Source organism: Callithrix jacchus, chromosome 1 (genome assembly GCF_049354715.1).
Source record: "Callithrix jacchus isolate 240 chromosome 1, calJac240_pri, whole genome shotgun sequence".
Taxonomy (NCBI): Eukaryota; Metazoa; Chordata; class Mammalia; order Primates; family Cebidae; genus Callithrix; species Callithrix jacchus.
The window spans coordinates 75,955,714-75,977,366 of record NC_133502.1 but is presented as its reverse complement, the minus strand read 5'-3'; the positions used below and the strand labels follow the sequence as shown (position 1 = coordinate 75,977,366).

General features: G+C 42.3%; 1 protein-coding gene across 4 annotated transcripts in view; it reads left to right on the top strand.

The window, feature by feature from the left end:
* Nucleotides 1-13,692: 13,692 nt before the first annotated feature.
* DAPK1 (death associated protein kinase 1) overlaps nucleotides 13,693-21,653 on the top strand; it is a 204,719-nt gene continuing 196,758 nt past the window's right edge. For 3 of the 4 annotated variants that reach the window (XM_035300091.3, XM_035300077.3, XM_078365643.1), the window contains exons 1-2: nucleotides 13,695-14,104; nucleotides 14,982-15,151. In XM_035300091.3, coding sequence (XP_035155982.2) covers nucleotides 15,090-15,151 — 62 coding nt within the window. In that variant the 5' untranslated portion in view covers nucleotides 13,695-14,104; nucleotides 14,982-15,089. Of the gene's footprint in view, nucleotides 14,105-14,981; nucleotides 15,152-21,653 lie in introns of all 4 variants that reach the window. The other variant, XM_035300083.3, reaches the window with a different exon arrangement.

Below are 21,653 nucleotides of genomic sequence, written 5' to 3'. Positions count from 1 at the left end.
GTAGGACACGGAGCAGTAATAATCCAAGGTACATTCCTGAAGAACAAACAATGTATTTTGAGAGATGAGATAATCAAACATGGAATAATGAAGATTATTCAAAGGAATACATATTTAGGGGGTTAATTACACAGAAATAATTAAAGAGTAACCACAGTTTAGAGAAGACAGATCAATGTAGACCATAAATATTAGAAAAAGTTTCAAGGAGAAAACAAGGCAGGAGCTGGACCCAAGGGATGCTTAATATTCCAAGAGGAAGTTTCCAAATTTGGGAGTGCTCTGGTATATACAATCACAATTTCCACAGAAGTGGTTTCACCTATATTTACATCTGCCTAAATTGCGTTAGAAATGGCACATAAATAACAATGTATCCATGTGGTTATATACAGAACGATGGAGCTGAAAGATACACAAAACAGTCTACAAATATTTAGTGTTTTTAATTGTTCACATGTTCCTGGACAAAAATAAGGTTCAATAAGTTAGGAAAACCTGGTGCTCCAAATTCCTGCCTTGGAGCACCGACTTGAACAGTATCCTATTAAAGATCTGAGAAGTTGTGATGAAAAGAAACTGTTTAGTTTTTTTTACTTTAGAATTCCCCAAGTTTATGTAACCATGGAATGTTTTTTTTTTGCTGACAGATCACTTGTTAGCATGTCAAAAAATGGAACTCCAAAGAACGCAGTTTACGAAACAGTGATCCACAGTAATACGAAAATAAACAATCCACTAAAAAATGGACCAGAGCCGGACACAGTGGCTCACGCCTGTAATCCTAGCACTTTGGAAAGCTGAGGCAGGATCACGAGGTCAGAAGGTCGAGACCAGCCTGACCAGCATGGTGAAACCCAGTCTCTACCATAAAATACAAAAATTAGCTGGGCCTGGTGGTGCATAACTGTAGCCCCAGCTACTTGGGAGGCTGAGACAGGAGAATCACTTGCACCCAGGAGGCAAAGGTTGCAATGAACTGAGACCACACCACTGCACTCCAGCCTAAGTAACAGAGTGAGACTCCGTCTCAAAAAACAAACAAACAAAAAATGGACCTTAACAGGCAAAGATGTCAAGATAAGCGTATGAAAAGATACTCCACAGCTTATGTCATCAGGGACACGCAAACTAAAACAATAATGAGATATCACTATACTGCCTGTTACAGTGGTCGAAATCCAGAATGCTGATCATACCAAATTCTGACGAGGATGTGGAGCAACAGACTCTCATTCATTGCTGGTGGGGATGCAGAATGGTACAGCCATTGTGGAAGACAGCTTGGCAGTTTCCTGCACACCAAACATAGTCTTACCCTAGGATCCAGTCATCAAGGTTTATCGTATTTACCCAAAAGAGTTGAAAATGTATGTCCACGCAAAAACCTGCACACAGATGTTTAAAGAAATTTTATTCGTAATTACCAAAACTTGGAAGTAACCAAGATGTCCTTTAGTAGATGAATGGGTAAATAAACTGTAGTACATCCAGACAATGGAATATTATTCACTGCTAAAATGATATGAGCTATCGAGCATGAAAAACCACAGAGGAACCCTAAATGCTTATGACTAAGTCAAAGAAGACTATCAGAAAAGGCTACAAACACTATGATTTCAACTGTGACATTTTGGAAAAGACGAGGCTATGGAAACTGTGAAACAATCAGTGGTTGCTGGATGTTAAGGAGGGAGGAATAAACAGATAGAGCACGGAGAACTTTTAGGGCAGTGAAACTGTTATACATAACATTATTATGGTGGCTACAATTATAACTTTGTCCATACTCTCAGAATGTACATGACAGGAGTGAACTCTAATGTGAACTATGAACTCTGGGTGATAATATATCAGTGTAGATTCATCAGTTAGAGCAAAGGTACCACTCTGGTGGGAGATATTAATCATGGGGGAGACTCTGCATGTGGGGGCAGAGGTTATATAAGAAATCTCTGTACCTTCTGCTCAATATTACTGTGAACCTAAAATTGCTCTAAAAAACAGTCTATTAGCTGTGTGCAGTGACATACATCTGTAGTCCCAGCTCTTCAGGAGGTTGAGGGTGGAGGGTAACTTAGGCCCAGGAGTTCAAAGCTATGCTGCCCCATGATTGCACCTGTGAATAGCCACTACACTTGAGCCTGGACAACATATCAAGACCCTGTCCTAAAAACATAAATCCAGTCAAGTAGGCATTATACACCAGTGAGATCTGGTTCACATGTGTGTTTTCTTTGCCACCTTATCTATTCACATTATCTGTCATGTACAAAGTTTTGTTTTAAAAAATGTAAAAAGGAGAAATTGGTATTAAGAGCTATTATGCCACTTGCTCAAGGCCTCATGGCAGAGTTAATGGCATAGTGACGCATAGAAGACAGTCTTGGCAGCTCCAGTGTCCAGCTTGTTCTACAAGGTTCTGCCTTATCTATGTCCTGATACTCTCAGAAAGACAGATAACAGATTAGAACAGTATCAAAACTGGTCTGGAGAGGGAAAAAAATAGGAGCCTAAAATCTAACCCACTCAAATATGGCCAAATATAAGTAAAATTCTAAAAACTTGATTAAAGAAAAACACCAAGTGATTTTTAAAGTGTAAAATTGTTCAAACCCATAGAGATGGTCCCAGTAAGAATTTGCAATCACTAACCAATTAGGAATATCTGGTCCGCTTTCTTCCATTTATTTATTTATTTATTTAGAGACAGAGTCTTCCTTTATTGCCCAGGCTGGAGTGCAGTGGCGCAATTATGGCTCTCTGCAATCTCTGCCTCCTGAGCTCAGCCATCCTCCTACCTCAGCCTCCTGAGTAGCTGGAACTACAGGCACATGTCACCACACCTGGCTAATTTCTGTATTTTTTGTAGAGACAAGATCTCACTATGTTGCCCAGGCTGGTCTCAAACTCCTAGACTCAAGCAAACAGCCCACTTTGGCCTTTCAAAGTGCTGGGATTACAGGCATGAGCCACTCTGTCCAGCCTGCTCCACTTTTTTAAGCCAAATGAATGTTACTTCTCCTTGGAAATGGGTGCACTTCTGCATTATTCTTGCTTTGAAATAACAGACATTAAAATGAATTATGGTTGAATATAGTGTATAGAGAAAAATCCAGTGCAGTCAAAATATGTGAGAGCCACAGCTCCCACTTGTCATCTCTTTTTGGGTTGAAATTCCTGAGATCCATGCTGCTTGACAGTTGCTTAACAACCGTCAATTAACAGTTAACAAGCTGTCAATTACTTTAAGTTTTGTCCTTTTAACATTTTTACGTGTGATTCCTTCTCTTATGTCTTTAATCATTTTAAACCTTATTTTATATCCCTATCCAATTGTCCTGTTATCTGAAGTTAGTGGGAGTGAAATTATCTTGGTTATTTATTAAATCTGCTGTACCTCATTATGCTATGTTGGTTCCTCAAAATTTTGCAGTTTTCCATTGTGAGCTCATCTTCATTGGGGTTTGGTTATTCTCCCTGACTAGAATGAGGATGGGTCTCTCCAGAAGGGTTCGCCAGTGGAGAAACATTTAATTGACTAAGATGATTTTGGATCAAGCACGAAATATAAATTTTAAATGCAATTCCATGTGAGGAGGAGGCCTGAAATTACATAAATTCTCATGGATATTATGGCACATCAACTTTTTATTATTACTTTTTATAAGTGGGTGAATTTTCATCGAGTCTACCTCTTACTGAAAGTTTTGTCTTTTGGAGACAAAAGTGCTAAAAGTCTCATCTCCTGTCCCACTTGGGTATTAAAAACCAATCTTATCCCACATGCTGTCAGAGCTGGTTGTATCTTCCTTTCTTTCAAGGGCAGATGTGCATTTAAATTATGCTTGCTCTATGTTATTGATATGTTTACAGTACCCCGTAGCTAGAGGGTTTTTGAGTTTCTTGTTCACCATCCTTCCAGATTCAGAACCCCTTTATCCTTCACTGTGTGAGGAATACCTTGAAACGTTAGGGAATATTTTCTTCTGTGTTAACTGCTTTTTAGTGTAATGAATTAACTACAATAACTTCCTGATATACAGGTGGTCTTTTAAAAACGTTTATTGACTTTGGAATAATTTGATTAGGTATTTGATTGTAAGCCACATTATAAGCTTTAAAAAAACTTGTAGGCAGCCAGGCTCAGTGGTAATCCCAGCACGCTGGGAGGCTGAGGCAGGCAGATCACGAGGTCAGGAGTACGAGACCAGCCTGACCAATATGGTGAAATCTCGTCTCGACTAAAAATACAAAAATTAGCCAAGTGTGGTGGAACAGCTCAGGTTGGTTGGATTTTCTTATATGCTTCACTCAGCAAATCTATGAAAAATACATAAAACTGTTATAGATTCAAGGTTTTCCAATGACCTGGAAAGGTTCTTGTATATTCTTTTCCAGGATCATTTTTTATTTTTAATAATAGTGTTTGTAAACAAACTGAAGATGCAATAGTGAAGGGGGGATTTTTTGGTCAAATATGAGATCCTCATAAAAACATCTTTCTGTGTAGCAACCACTGATGCCAGGAACTAACACACTGAATACCTCATACCATCCTTTGGAACAGCCAGCACGGATGAATTTGAAAGCCTCTTGTTGCTTTATGGAACTTTTCTAAGAGAGAAAAGGAAATCAGCTCAACATTTCTTGGACAGATATTAGGGACATGGCCCATTCCAATTACCCTCCAAAAGTCCTTCCAAACTCTAGGAAGGCCAGCACAATTATTAATGGCAAACTGTTTAATTAATGTTTGTTTTACTCGGCATCCTATTTTAACTAGAATTTATAATACCATAGAGTTGCGTGTTATGTGATCTTGTACACACACACACACACACGCACACACACATACACACACACAACTGTAACAATGAATGAAGTGCTATGGTAGTTATGTACAGTGCCGCTGTGCCCCTTTTTATTATTCTTGAAGGATAATCTTGCTGCTCTGTATTTCCAAGGAGGTTATAGTTGCTGAGCCTCGACTTTCATGAGATATTTTTGTTTACTGCCATGATTTATTTGCTGCCAAATTCTTGGTGAGTAGTACAGCTTGCAATTATTGCACTCTTTAATGAAAAAGAGCTTTCTGTTACACCAGGTACTGCATAATCCTCACGTTTCCTGAAATGCATTTTGGTTACAAGTAAAGACCACCTGCATATCAGGACGTTATTATAGTTAATTCATTACATGAAAAGGCAATTAATCCAGAAGAAAATATTTCCTAACTTTATGAGGTATTCTAAGACACAAATTTCTAAAGATACAAACTTCTAATGCTCAAGGAGCCTACAGGTTTTTTCGTCTGTTTGTTTTAGGAGAATCTCGCTCTGTCACCCAGTGGCACAATCTTAGCACACTGCAACTGCTACCTCCCAGGTTCAAGCAAATCTCCTGCCTCAGCCTCCTGAGTAACTGGGATTACAAGTGAGCACCACCACATTTGGCTAACTTTTGTATTTTTAGTAGAAACAGGGTTTCACTATGTTGATCAGGTTGGTCTCTTACTCCTGATCTTGTGATCCACCCACCTCAGCCTCCCAAAGTGCTGGGATTACAGGCATGAGCCACCGCAACTGGCCACCTACAAGTTTTTTTAAAAGCTTATAATGTGGCTTACAATCAAATGACTAATCAAATTACTCCAAAGTCAAGAAACATTATTAAAAGATGTATTTAAGCCATTTGAGATATAACTTTGTAATAGATGAAATAATCTGTTAATCTTTGAAAAATTAATCATACAGGCAAAAAGCTTGGGTAGGATTGTAGGGGTGTTTTTTAAAGCTTAGGAGGGTGAAGTAGACTAAAAAGAGGGGAGTGGAGGAGGGAGTGAAGAGAAGGTGTGCAGGAGAGTTGGGCAATGCATTTTCAACTGTTTTGCCTTTTCTTATAACCTGGATTAGGGGCTGGGTTGTAGTTAGAGAGCTCTATTTATTGACTTTATTCTAGGAAGCATAAGCAGAAAATTTTTAAAAACCGAAGTAGATCCTTTCTTTAAGAGGATTCTAAAGAAATCTAGCATGTGATTATGGTGCTTCTACATCATAAATCCCTGGGTCTTTTTCACTGCCATCTTTATTTCTCAATAAACAGTTACATGAGGCCTGGTGTGGTGGCTCACGCCTGTAATCCTAGCACTTCAGGAGACCAAAGTAGGAGGATTGCTTGAACCCAAGGGTTCAAGACCATCCTGGGTAACATAGAGAGACCTCATCTCTACAAAAAATAAAAAAATTAGCTGGGCGTGGTGGTGCATACCTATAGTTCCAACTACTTGAGAGGCTGAGGAGAAAGGATTGCTTGAGCCTGGGAGGTTGAGGATACAGTGAGCCGTGATCACGTCACTGCACTCCAGCTTGGGTAACAGAGTGAGACCTTGTCAAAAAAATTTTTAAAAAAGAAAAAAAAGATAGAAAATGCTTAAGCAACACATTAAATTGCATCCATATTTTTATATGGTTGTCAAAAAAGAGTATATTTGGACATATTAAGTCTATATAAACAGAAAGCACCAATTTTATAGGTGTGTAAATTTAGAGCTCTTGGAATATAGCAGTGGATGAATCAAAGACTATTGCTATCTTTGCAAATCTTCAATCTGACAGAACCTTTTGGAAAAATTTATGGCAAGTTTGTCTTTTTTTTTATAAAGCAATGTTTCTATAAATCCTAGCATAGTGCTATGAATAAGGCTGTAAATCACTTCTCTGGCTTGAGTAATGAGACTTTTATTTCATGAAACCATGCCAGGAAACCTAGAGGCTTTCATTGATATTGAATCTTCTGTAATATTTAATGTCTATCCAACCCAAAAAGATGAATTTTGATACTGACTGAAAATATTTTTACCACAATTTTCACTGAAAGGAAAATAAATAGAAATCAATGGTGTTAAGTTGGAAGTTGGATGGTTTGAAAGAGATTCATTAGTCATCAGAAGAGAAAAAAATTATAAGCAATAGAAAATAAATCAATGTGGATATAAGTTCAGATTTATCTGTAATTATGATTGGCACATCCATTTCTAATGGATAAATAATGCTGACTGTTTCTTTCTGGATGACATTTTTTTCAGTCTTGCTTAACATTTATTTGACAAAATGGAAACTCTTTTGATTGCTTTATTCTGCTCCTTTCCAAATTAGGTTGGTGCAAAAGTGATTGTGGCTTTTGCCATTATTGTTGCGCCAACTAATATATTCAGCTATTCTTACAGTGAAATGTGGTAGAATCTAGTAGCCAACTGGATAAGATCTCGATTGCCAATGAGTCCTGTGGAAAGAAAAGTATACATGTTACACAAAAACTAAATTTGCCATGCTAGCAAAATGAGTGACACATACACTATTACACAGCACATCCATGACATTCATTTAGGAACTTGAATTACATTCCCAGCCTTGAGTTTTGCAGGTGCTGTTTAATGTTACCCATCTTTTGCTTCAGGTAGTGACAGAACCTCAACGAAATTGGTCCAAGCATAAAAGAAATTAGGCTGAGGGCAAAATTAAACCTGTAACACAGGATCACTGGTCAGTGACTTGTAAGTGCTTATTTGCATACTGCCTGTTTTTACAAAGAATTTAATGCATTCAATACCACAGGGCACAATACTTGAAAATTGGGGGGAGAAAAACTGAGTCAGAGGGAAAGTAGGACTAGAGAAGGAGGACGGGCAAAAATCCAGGCAATGGTGCCGTAAACCTGGACTCACAAACTCCTAGTTCAGATGGCTGTATAGGGTAATGCAAAACCTCTCATCTTTAAAACCTTGCACTACGAAAGGGCTGGGAGACTGGAGAAATCTTTGGAGAAGTTGTCTGAGAGGTACCGCAAATCATTCACAGCTTAGCAGGAAGTGAGTAATGTGCATTTGCTATTTTGTTTGTGAATATTCATTTCTGCTTTGAAAAAGAAGAAAAATGGGATGAAGGAAACTCATAGGATGTGTTAAGCATAGATAAGGAAGTTTGGGACCTATCAGACCAAGAAGACAGCAAATCTTTATGATGCAATAAATACTGTATACCGGAAGCATAATGAGGCACTCCACATCCAGGAAGCCTTAATTCAGCACCCATTGATGATGCCTTCTCTGGCCCCACCTCTTCTCCGCCCAAGAAACAAATGAACAAAACAAAACTCCTTAGCTCCTCATCAGATTAACTGGCGAGCTGCAGCTACTGGCCAGGCATTCTTGCCTCTCTGTATTTGCTTGGGTTCGTATGCTACTGTTCCAGGGTTCTGCCATTAGCACTCTTCTTTTTAACCCTGTACACCCTGTCCTTAGGTGGCCTCATCTCCTCATACGCCTGCAGCCCCCACTAGAGTGTACACCAGGCTCACTTTCCTCTCATCTCTCAGGTATCCATCACCCATCTCCCAGACATCGCCCGGACATCTAGATGCTCCATAGGTACTTCAATCTTCATAACCCTAAGACTGACCTCACCTTCGCTCCCCAAACTGCATATATATCTGTATTTCAGCCTATGTGGCAGCAAGATAAATCTAATCACTCAACCAAAACTTGGGGTGTCACCCTGACTCTGTCCTGTTCCTCGGGTACCAAGGTCCCAGGTCCTGTGATTTCTACCTCCTTAAAGTATCTCATCATTTTTCTATACCCACCATCTGTGCTAAATTAGCACTAATTAACTATCTTCAGAGTGATACAGCCACATGCTGAGCATGATGGACAAGGACCTTCAAACTCTACCTTGGTTCACCTCTCCACTCTCACCCGAGTTCCGGTGTAATGGAAGAGACCCTTCTCTCCACTCTTGCCTCTTGTCATTTCCTTGCCTTGGTTCTGATTACTTACAGATACCTGAATGAGTCATAGTCTTTCTCATATCCAGGATTGTACCCTTGCTGTTTTCCTCTATTTAGATGCCCTCCTTTCCAACCCCCACTGCCCCACAACCCACCACCCTAATTGCCCACCAGTTTATTCTGCTTACTCTTAATCTCTTTTCAAAATTTTTAGATGTCAGTTTCTCTAGGAAACTTCTCTGAAATCCCAGCCTTCCCTCCACCCTCACCCTCTGCCCCACCCTTATCTGAATTAAGCACCCTCCCTGCTTGTTTTCACCATCTTCTGAGATTCCTCTCTCATTACGCTGTCATTCAGAGATGGCATGCTCAAATCAGGAGGATTCAAGGAGGTGTGAGAGAGGTGCAGGGGGACCATAAGGGATGGAGCAGGAACCCAAGTTAGTAATGACAGAGCTGGCACCAACCTTAGGTTTTGAAGACATAAAGGAGCAAGAGTGGCTACCAAAACCCAGAAAGAGAAAACCATGTAAAAGAGGGGACCTGTAAGGAACAGCGACCTATGTTTAGCTGCAGACTAAGGCAATCTTGCAGGGAGGAGAGATGAGGAATGACTATCTTGGCTTCACTCCCTCCTTTTTTTTCATCTTATGCCAGGTGGCCCATTGGCTAAGCCTACCAGCAACCAGAGGACAAGGAATGCGTTAAAATAATCTTATGGCTCAGAGAGTAGATTAGATGTAGAGCGGCGAATGGATTATATTTAGCACAATCGCAGTTCTATTTGTTGATCCGTCTCCCTCATCAGGCTAAGTTACCTGAGGACAGAGAATGTTTCTCTTATATCTGCATCCCTAACATCTGCTGGACACTAGATACTCAAGAAATGCTTACGAATGGGATCAGAGAAGATGGTAAACTGGGCATTAGATGGAGGTTTGTGCTTTCTGAACTTGCTGCATGCTTTCTGGAGAATCCAAGGCAAAATGAGAAACAGAATGAGCTCTGTACTTTTGTCTGACAAAAGAAAATATGATTTGGTGAGAAGAGATGAATATACTTTTAGCACTCAATGCTGGGAGGAACTGGGATGAGTCATGTGACTGCCTCTATCAGAGGCTCTCAACTGTGTAATGAACAGAATCTTTAACAGGGAAACCACAATGCAGAAACATTCTTAAAAATATTAGCTCTTGATAAAACCAAATCCATATTACAAAAAAGCAACCCAAAGGTGGAACTGAGTTAATATGGTCCACTTAGATTGAGCTGAGAACATCTTGCTGGGAAATAATGGTTGTCTTAGACTTCAAATCTTACCTCCTACATAAAGCTTCAGTGCAATCCTCCCTGTATTTTCTCTTCTCTCAACAGCCAAAAGATGGAAAAAATCAACTGAGGAACCTACGTGGAGGAGCATGGATTCATTAGATGGCAGAAACCTGGGTTTCTGAATGACTATCATGGAGCTAATCTCTGCCTACTCCCTGCAAACCTCTGTGCTGAGAACAAGTAACAAATTTTTAATGTGTTAAACCTCTGAAATTTGTTGGGTCTTATAGCAACAGTTATTTTACCCTAATACAGTTGTAAAATAATGTTCTAAAATCTACACTCAGGTTTGTTTAAAATACTATTGCCATGATTATTATGATCCATAGTCCATATCATAATCAATTATTTTTATAGAAATTCTTCTCAACTGGCATCTCATAATTTGTAGCTTCTTATATTGTTGTCTTCTATTTGTGACATGACTCTCTCAGTCCTTTTTGCTCGGGACATGATAGAAAATAAAATCTCTAACATGTTGATGTGTTTTATAATGTACAAAGTCTTGTTTCATGCATTATCTCTTTAGATTCTCCCAACAAACCTGAGGAATATGGAAGAGTCTATAACCATCCTCACTTCACAGGCAATGAAACTGAGACTAAGACATTTACATATAAAGAGTAAATAACCACAAATTTATTTATTAAACAAAAAAACCCACTAATTTATTTAAAGATTAATTGAGGTAATTATTTTGTCTGCCTGGAACCTGGTATGTGTTAAGAATTTTCTTAATTTTTCTAACTTTTAAAGAAGATAATCTATTGCTACATAACAAATCACCCTGAAATAATGACTTAAAACATTAAAAGTCATTGATTTGGCTCACAGAACTTGAACTGGAAGACATAAACAATGGGGAGTGAGGGTGGGGCTGGACAGCTGGCTTCTTTGGGCATCTCCAGTTCTTTCTGTGGTCTTGTCACACCTCTCTACACAGCAACCCTAGGGTAATTGTGACAGCGGGAGGCTTTAGAGTGGGTGGAGGTGAAGTGGGGAGAGAGGGAGGAGGAGTGAGAGAGAGAGAGAAAAGCAAGCAGGCAGGAGCTCTAATGTCTAATGACCTAACCTTGGAAATAAATTACACTGTGCCACTGCCACTACCTTTTCTTAGAAGCCAGCAGATAGGGTCAGTGCTTATTTATTGAGAGGGGAATTAGACTCCGCCTCTTGATTGGGGGAGTGTCAAATAATTTGTGGATATGCTTTTAAATGACCAAATTTCTCCTTTCTAAAATGTTTGTCTAAATTGGTGCACACATGAAGCTCAGGGATCAGTGACACATATAAGATTATTAAGCTGTTAAATGGCTCCACCAGTATTAGATCTAATTTTATGACTCCAAATTTCATGCTCTTTTCCACTACTCCAGATTATCTCCGGTGAACATCATTGTCCCATAGGACAATGTCTTTGTTAAGACATTCTAGCTGCCAAATAGATTCAATCCTTTTAATTGTCTTAAAAAATATATTTTTATTTTGCAGAAAAAATATTACCCATAAGGTAGTCATCCATAAACACCTTCCAAGTTTATCCCAAACATCTGTGTTTTAATTTTTTCTCCCAACAGATGTATTCATTTGCATTTTCCCAGATGAATCACTCTTTCTCTTTGTCATTTTTGACTGTATTTCTCACCTCTCAAGATCCTTTTGTATTAATTATCAAGCCCACTGCTTAGGCAAATATCATCTTCCAATTTGGGGATTTCCCCTCCATTCTTGTGGGCCCTTCCTGTGGGTCATTAATGCAATGTTATTTAAGATCAGGATTTGGCCAGGCATGGTGGTTTATGCCTGTAATCCCAGCACTTTGGGAGGCTGAGGCAGGAGGATCACCTGAGGCCAGGAGTTCGAGACCAGCCTGGCCAATGGTGAAACTCCATCTCTACTAAAAATACAAAATTAGCCGAGCGTGTTGACCTATGCCTGTAATCCCAGCTACTGGGTAGCTTGAGACAGGAGAATCGTTTGAACGTGGGAGGCAGATTTTGCAGTGAACCAAGATCGGGCAACTGCACTCCAGCCTAGGCAACAAGAGTAAAACTCTTTATCAAAAAAACCCAAAAAAACAGAAAACTAGGATTTGACATAAGGCCTGAGGAGCATTCTTTTGTTTTGCCTTGTTTTCAAGAGGCCCAAATCTTCACAGTTGAAAATTTCTGTTGACTTTTTTTTTTTAGAGAGATTTGAACCAACTCAATTTAGAAAGCCTGGGGATTTGAACAATGTTGTGTATCGGAAATCTCTTCATCTATCAGTTTTCATCATTCTAGGCAGTCAAACAGATTTCCCCTTAGGAGCTTTTCTCCGTTTGGGGTTCTCCCAGCAGTGGGATGTGGGGAATCATCCCTTCTTTGTCCCCACCCAAACATTTAGGGGGAGCATAGGGTGGGAAGTAAAGTGAATAGAGGCCTCCAGCGGATATAGGGTCTTTGTGTAGACCAACAGAGTCATCGGAAATCTAATGCAAACCACGGAGGTGCTGTTACATTTTCTAGTAGCTACCTTTAAAAAAGTAAACAGGTGATGCCATGCATGGTGGCTCATGCCTGTAATCCCAGTATTTTAGGAGGCTGAGGTGGGTGGATCATGAGGTCAAGAGATTGAGACCATCCTAGCTAACATGGTGAAACTCCGTGTCTACTAAAAATACAAAAATTAGCTGGGTGTGGTGATGCACACTTGTCCCAGCTACTCGGGAGGCTGAGGCAGGAGAATTGCTTGAACCCGGGAGGTGAAGGTTGCAGTGAGCCGAGAACGTGCCACTGTAGTCCAGCCTGGCGACAGAGTGAGACTGTCTCAAAAGAAAGTAAACACGTGAAATTAATTTTAATAATATATTTTATTTAAACCAATATATCTAAAATATTATTGAACGTGTAACAAATATAACAACATTCATGAGATATTTTTCATTCACATATCCATTCTAAGTCGTGGACTCTAATGTGTATTTTACACTTACAGTACAATTAATTTGGGACTAGCTATATTTCAGCTCATCAATAGCCAACAGAATACTGTATAGCACAAATAAACTCTTCGTCTCTGTTGCTTCTTTGGGTCTCGGAGACCTCAATCTTTTCCTCTCGGATTGCAAACCTTTTCGCCTTCAAACCTCGGTTCCAACACCAATGTGGCAAGGGAATCCAGTCTAAGGAGGTCCGCTCCCTTCCTGCCATTCTCTATTCCATTAACCTGCCTTGTGGTAAACATCGGACTGATCCTCCAGAATTACCTTATTAGTTAGTTTACATATTTATTATCTATCTGTTCCACCAGAATGTAGGTTTCCGGAGGGCAGGAATTTTAAAAACCTGTTTTGTTCTCTGTGATTTTCCCTTGCCAAGAGCCGTGCCCGGCACAAGCTGGGATCCCAGTACACATCTGCGGGGCGAAAGAACAGTGTTTCCCTAGAACTCAGCCGGAGGATAGCTTAGCAATGTGTCACAGGAGGGGTGCCCGCGTTCCGGGCTGCAGCACTGGCTCCCCTGCCGGCGTGGGTGTGGGGCGAGTGGGTGTGTGCGGGGTGTGCGCGGTAGAGCGCGCCAGCGAGCCCGGAGCGCAGAGCTGGGAGGAACAGCTAGCGCCGCGCAGAACCCGCAGCGCCGGCCCGGCAGGGCAGCTCGGAGGTGGGTGGGCCGCGCCGCCAGCCCGCTTGCAGAGTCCTTATTGGCCGCCTGCCCGCCGCCCTCCGCCCTAAAGGCGGCGAGGAGCCTAGAGGCTCCTCTGGAGCGGGAGCTGGAGAGCCGGGCCGAGCCGACGCTGGGGACATTGTTCCCTCCGCTGAGGGGACTCGGCGACCCTCGCGGCGGCTGGCTCTGGAGCCGGCGTCTGGGCGGCTGCGTGGGATCTGCGCCCCCAACTCCCTCCCTAGCTGTGTTCCCGCCGCCGCCCAGCTCGTCTGTGGCGCTGGCGCCTATGGTCGGCCTCAGACAGTGCTCCGGAGGGACCCGGGGAGCTCTCAGGCGCCCGGGTGAGTGGCCAGGCGCGGTTCCCCGGTCCCCCAGACCCCCGGCGCCAGCAATTGCTGTCGCGGCCAGGGCGCGGTGGGGTTTGCCAGGGCAGCGCCTCGAGCAACTGGGAAGGCCAAGGCGGAGGGAAACTTGGCCTCGGGGAGAAATGCGATCGTAGCCGGGAGGCTCCCCCAGCCCCGCGGGCCGGATGGGAACAGGTGGCGCCGGCCGGAACAGGCGCTTTGTGTCGGGCCGCGGGGATCTGGAGCGGACCGCCGCGCCTCGGTGGGCCGCTCCCTTCCCTCCCTTGCTCCCCCGGGCGGCAGCACGCCGGGTCGGCCGGGTAACGGAGAGGGAGTCGCCAGGAATGTGGCTCTGGGGACTGCCTTGCTCGGGGAAGGGGAGAAGGTGGCCACGGTGGCAGGAGAGGCGCGGGAGCCGAGAGGTGGCGCGGGGGTGCCACCAATGCCTCAGGCTGAGAGGGATGCTTCCAGCGAGGCGCGTTGGGTCTGGGCGAGGGCTTCATTCTTCCGCGGCGTCCCTGGAGGTGGGTAAGCTGGGTGGGCGTGTGTGCAGAGAAAGGGGAGGCGGGGAGGCCGGGAGGCCAGTCACTTCCGGAGCCGATTCTGATCCGAACACACCACCCAGCGTTTGGGGTTGCGGACCTCAGGGTGCAGTGGTGCCCGGCCCCATGCGCGGGCGAGGCTGAGTGGTCGGGGGCGTCCCTGGCCGCCCAGCTTTAACAAAGGGTGCTCCCCTCCACCCCACGAGGAGAGGCAACTCCTGAGACCTGGTCTCCAGCGAGCGGGTCTTAGCGCTGGGGAGGTCTACTTCCTTTTGGGGTTGCCATTTTACTATTATTATTGCCAATTTTTTTTGTTTGTTTGTTTTCAAAAGGACTGGAAGCTGATGCATGAGGGGGCCACGGAGGCACAGGAGCGGTGGTGATGGTCTGGGAAGCGGAGCTGAAGTGCGCTGGGCTTTGGTGAGGTGTGACAGTTTATCATGACCGTGTTCAGGCAGGAAAACGTGGATGATTACTACGACACCGGCGAGGAACTTGGCAGGTAAAGGGGGTGCCAGAAGCGCACGCTCCTGGGTTGTGGAAATGCATAACGATGGGGCCACTGGGTGGTAAACAAACGCAGTTTGAATCAGGCGTCTCCTTCGCCCTTTCTGGAGATGCACACATCGTAAAGAGTTACTAACCCAGAGATAAACCTCCTGATCCAGAGGCCTGGGGGTGGAGGAGAGGCAGCCGTTCAGGGCTAGATTATGATGCACAGTGTATTGATCAAGTCCCCTGTACAAGAACAGATTTAATTGTCTGCATTAACTCTTGTCAGCCCTTGGCCTTCCGTGACAACAGGACGAACACTAAGATTATAATTGCAACTGGAGTTCGCTTTTATGTGTAATTTAAACAGAGAGTACAAACTAATTAATAGGCTTTTAAAAATCTTAGTACTTTTCCCTCTATCTGAATTTTCAGTGTAATGTGAGCAAGTATTGGTAGGTGGTAAATGGAAACTTGCCAGATGTTGATGTTGGGCTTGGATTTTGAAACCTCTTCCAACCAGGAATTTAATTACCCGGTTGGTGTTGGTGGCTTTGGTTTCATTTACAATGTTAAATTTTTAACAAATCAATGAGATTCTAATATGGCTATCTGAATTCAGAGCATACCTCCTTTGCTGTAGCAGCTGTGATTCTCAGGGTAAAATCTTTCAGTTTCTAGGTAAACAAAGAAGGGTTTCTTTGGGGGCATCTAAGGGGCTGATTGCTGTTTCGTTTGACTGTGTATTAGACAGAGTGTTTTGGGCCGGTCAGCTTTAGTAGAAAACCTAGTTTTCATACCTACATTTAAAACTGAATTTACGGAATTTGACTGTGGTGTATTTGCATTTTGAGTGGAGCAGGCAAAGGATCTTTAAACAAACAAAATATGTGTTTACTTATATGTGCACTGAAATACTTATTTTCCCATATACATCTGATGTCCTGATACAAAGCCTCCTTTTTCTCCATGAAAAGGAAATTCAAAAACACCCACATTCTAGATTACCTAAAGCGAATTATGAAAACTAAGCTTAACTGAAAAATTTTTAAATTCAAACGATAGTGTAGAGTTTTTATAAAGGTTACTGTAACAGAATATTTCTCTAAATGTTTAGTATTGACTGAAAACATCAGTGGGGCCTGTACTTAGGAGGAGCTCTCTGTTTATTGATGATCTGGTGAGTAAATAAGGAAAGCCCCTGAAAAATCACATTTCATGGATGTGTTTAAGATTGGTTTAAGTGGAATTAAGTAACTTTCTTGTGGTTTTCAGCAAGATGAGTGGGATATGGAGTTTTCCTTTGGGACTGGGGAAAAAAAAGCAAAAAAGTTTTTTTTAAATTTTACTTGCATAGTGTGGTCTGATTATTTAAATGTTGTTAGAAAGGGAGATGAGTAAAATTAGTTGAGATTTTTTTGTATTATGGATTACGTGTACTGACCTTTTCATTATGATTATTTGGTACAGTGATGTGTTATGAGAAAGAAATAGAAAAAGAGGCCTCCCTGTGGTTGGTGAAGGGAGTTTGTGCTCTTCATTTCAGGGGCGTGATGAGGAGCCAGGTGGTTTGCTTATTTGTCACCAGCACTTTGATTGACTCCATGTACATTTCTGTGTATAACTTTCTTCCCAGTGTGGAAGGCAAATCGACAAATTGTTTATTAAATAATTTATGTGACCTAGGAATTTTAACAAAATGCTCTGAAAAACTGGAAGTCTTAAGAATGAAACGTACATACCCATCTGTCCTGTATAATTGCTATTGTTTTTGCCAAAAACTGAGTGAATGGTTGTTTTTTGGAAAATTTTTCAAATCCTGTGATTTATGTCTGCCTTGGATGTAGTCACTTCCTGAAAACAAGTCCTGATGTAAGATGGACATGTAGGAAGATCCTGCTTATGTGACATCATGTGTCACTGAGGGAGGATTGGGAGTGAAGGCAGGAGTTTGGTGGCAGAAAAATGGAAATGGGCAGATACGTGGAACAAATGCAAGGTCATTCTAAGCAGTGACTTACTAGCAGACCAGTATCTAAGATTTAAGACTTTTCTTGGCCAGACAGGGTGGCTCATGCCTGTAATCCCAGCACTTTGGGAGGCCAAGGCGGGCAGATCACAAGGTCAGGAGTTTAAGACCAGCCTGGCCAACATAGTGAAACCTCGTATCTACTAAAAATACACACACAAAAATTAGCTGGTCATGGTGGCAGGTGCCTGTAGTCCCAGCTCCTTGGGAGGCTGAGGCATGAGAATGACTTGAACCATTCTCGGAGGCAGAGGTTGCAGTGAGCTGAGATCGTGCCACTGCACTCCAGCCTGGGTGACACAGCAGGACTCTGACTGAAAATAAATAAATAAATAAAGACTTTACTTACGTATCTTTAGCAGTCATCTAAATAATAACGATTCACTTACCTTATAAATGTAATGAGGCAAAGTCCATAGCGAGGAGGAAAGATGGGTTTTTTAAAAAGTAGAATACAGTATTATTATGAATATTATTTTACTATTGGGAAAACTGAAAATGTGTGTATTTGTGTGTACTGCCTAAGACTTCTATAAAAGCTCTCTGTCAACTGTCAGGAACTTTATAAACTATTACAACTATTACAGCAGTGATAGAGCAGGTGGACCACTGGACAGACGACCCTGTCCAAAACCTGGCTCTGCAACTTGCTAGTTTTCTTGAACAGGCCATTTACCCACTCTGACCCTCAGGATTATCCTCCATAAAATGAGAGGTCTAGTGCTTATTTCATGGCTGTTGTAAAAATTAAGTAATCTAACTTGTAAAGGTAGTTTATTGGCAGTGGATAGTTAAACAACTATAGACATTATCTGTAGACTGGCTGAGACATGTGGGTGCCCCAGGCAAGCTAATAACTTGACCTGCAACTCAATATTCTTAAGTATCTGTTTACCAACTTTGGGAGGGGAGGGCTTATGGGAAAAGGGTTATAGGGAGATGGGTTGCTGACAGCATTCAGTCTTCACTATGATTCTGAATAATGCTGCCCTGGCCTTGAGCTGGCACAGCCTCCAAACAGAAGCTAGTCCCTGCAGCAGACGGACTTGTCATCTTTAGAAGAGTATTTGGTGGCCTTCCATTTGGGCTCCTGGAGGGCCTTTAGGGTCTCACCTTCTATGCCAGGAGGGGGAACAAAGAACTGCCTCCATCGTGTTGAACAGTCTCTGAGAGGAGTTCTTATAAATGTGGTTTTCTCCACCTGCTATTACACCAGGTTGTTTTAATGCCCCAGGATGCCCTAGCATCTCTTATCAGCTGGCATCTTGGGCAGCTACAGCCTGGCTTGCCCCATTGTTGGGCTCTAGTTACACCCTTGGCTGTCGTTCAGCCTAACCTGTGAGCCTCCTGGGTACCTCTCTGTGTACACTGCTTTCCTGAGGGACTGGTCTTCTTTCTTAGTGTACCATCTGACCTTTTATGATCTTAAGACCTAAATCCCACTTCTTTAATGAATGAATCCTTCCACAATGAGTTTTCCCTTTTTAAAGTCAAGTGAGTTTTCTGAGACTTTCTTTGTCCATGACCATAGACTGCCCAGTGACATGTTCCATCCTGTTTTATATTTATTAGTCTTGTATTAGTCTTTGCAGCCAGCTTGTGAGTTTCTTTGGGATGTGCTCTGTGGTTTGGAGTTGTCGCAGCCCTTTCTCCCCATGGTGTACAGTGTGCCCTAGACTTCCAGTAAATTGGTATCTGTGGTCAGTATGAGATTAATGCATGTCTAAATGAGCTAATGCAGTTTGGCAGGTGCAATTTTGAGACCAGAATGGGGATGTAAGCTGCAAACGATGATGCAGATGCTGATGCTGTTAGAGAGGCAGCGTGCAGTGTGGAAGACCCTCAGGAAGCTCATTTGGAAAGGGGGGAGTTACCTACCCTGGTAGGGTAGGGTGTTGTGAGAATTACAGACGTGGCTTTAAACATCTGACATGCAGTCACTGTCTAATAATCTGTCTATCTTTTTAGTCTATAGATAGATATATTATGCATTTACTGAACGCCTACTGTCATGCGTCTAATATATATATATATATATATATATTAGAGACAGGGTCTTACTCTGTTGCCCAAGCTGGAGTGCAGTGGCACAATCATAGCTCACTGTAACCTCGAACTCGGGCTCAAGCAATTCTCCCACCTCGGCCTTCCAAAGCTCTGAGATTATAGGGCAGACACGCTGTGCCTGGCCCCTAATATATTATTTTTAATAAACTGTTTTCTCCATCACAGCATTTACCGCATTGCATAGTAACTGCTTATTTGATGATCTGCTTTCTCCATGGGGCCATTACCTTGGACTTGCTCCTCACTTTTTATTTCTGCTGCTCAGGTTGATGCATGGCACTTAGGAGGTGCTCAGTAAATGCATGATGATAGACTGAGTGGATCAATATATGTAAAGCAACTTGAAAGAATATGTATGTTTTAGGCCCTCAATAAATGATGGCTTGTGGTGAAAATGAACACTTAGGACATAATGGCTTCAGCTCATCAAAATAAAAACTGCTTTTGTTTTTGCATTCTTTGTGCCTGAACAGTAATGAGCACAGTAGCCAAAATTTTCAAGCACAAGATCAGTTTTAAACAAAACAAATGAAGTGGAGCATTAAATATTTTACATTGGTTTGAATGGTCATTGGAAGCTAATAACTCAAGTTTAAAACATTCCCCTTTTGGCATAAAATCCATAGGCATTTTAATTGAAGTAAGATATTGTCGTAAGCCAGGGCAGTTGAAGTACATCTCTTGGCTGGTTTACTGTGGATTGCAGGAGTTAGTCCTAAGAATCATAGCAATCCTGTGTGGCTCATAGAAGGGGAGAGACTTTCTGGCTTGTTTTTTCTTCAGAAATGGGAACCACAGGCCACTGATGGGTTTCTACATCCTTATAGGACTGTGCTGAATGTGACATTTTTCTTCTTAACGTTTTTGACTCAGAATGCTCTCAGATGTTTCCTCTGATAGAAAAGGGTCCAAAGTTTTAAGAGAGATAAAGTTCTCAGATACATAGGTTAGAAACAACGGTTAGTGATTTTTAAAGTGTGTACATTTTAGGAAGGTCTAATAGTCATCTTCCAGGATGTGAAGGGAAGGCATGATGGTGTTAGTAGGTGGTAGTTTGGTTGAATGCTTCCTTGCTGGCACTGGGAGTGTGTTGTTACATTTGAGCAGGCATCATTTAGGTTCAAGGGGGCCAGGAGCAGAGTGTATGGAGGTGCTTATTGGTTGGAAAGCCTGGGAACATGGAAGCTCACTTCCTGGTCCCTTATGCTCTTTTACCCTAGGCTTGTGTCTCACCCGGCCAATGAGGAGCCTGAAGGCCCCATAACATTGGTACATGCCCCTGCAAAGCCATGAAAAACTCATAGGAAACCTACAAAGATGGATGCCCAGATAAATTCCAGTGCAGTCATCCCTCAGTATCCATGGGGGATTAGTTCCAAGACCTCTGGGGACACCAAAATCCACGAATGCTGAAGTCCCTTATATAAAATGGCATAGTATTTGTATATGACCTATGTAATCTTCCCATATATCTTAAACCATCTCTCGATTACTTATAATAGTACAATGTAAATGCTACATAAAAAGTAGCATTATAATGTTTAGGGAATGATAATAGGAAAAAAAGTCTGTATATGTTAGGTACAGATGCATTTTTTTCCTGAATATTTTTGGTACAAGGTTGATTGAATCCATGGATGCAGAACCTACAGATAAAGAGGGCTGACTGTAGTTGTACACAGATGTTATATCAGGAGAGGCAACATCGTCTCTTCCACGCTGTTCTCTTCCCTCCTAGCAGAGTTGTAGTTCAGACCACTTGTTTCCAGGTGATTGGGGGTGAGGGCCGGAGCTGCTGGATATCTGCTATCCCTGAGTGACACGGTCAAAGTCATACTGCCTGATTCAGCAGGGAAATGTGTTAGGAACTTTCATCCTTCATTCTAGTCAGCTACCGTGCGTACCTAACAGTTTGTATAAATGAAGGAAATATTATTTTAGTAGAAATTCATTTTGGATTATGAAGCAAAGGAAGCCACCTACTGACAAGAGGGGAGTGGTTTCCTTTGGGAAAGAGCAGCCCAGAGAGCTTGGGGACGTTGTTTGTTTTTTGTTTTTTTTTTGAGCCCAGGCTAGAGCGCAGCGGGGCGATCTCGGCTCACTGCAACCTATGCCCTCCTAGTTGAAGCAGTTCTCTGTCTAGGCTCCCAAGTAGCTGGGATTACAAGCATGCACCACCAAGCCCAGCTAAATTTTTTATTTTTAACAGAGGTGGGAGCTCACTGGTCTTGAACTCCTGACTTCAAGTGATCCACCAGCCTTGGGCTCTCAAAGTGCTGCCATTACAGGTATGAGCCACCATGCCCGGCCGGGACTTTGACCTGGAAGAAGCCCGGGTGACCAGCATTGCCTCCCTTCACATTTTATCACCTGTATTTAGACAGGTCAAGTGGCTTTCTCCAGAGAGCTGGTTGGT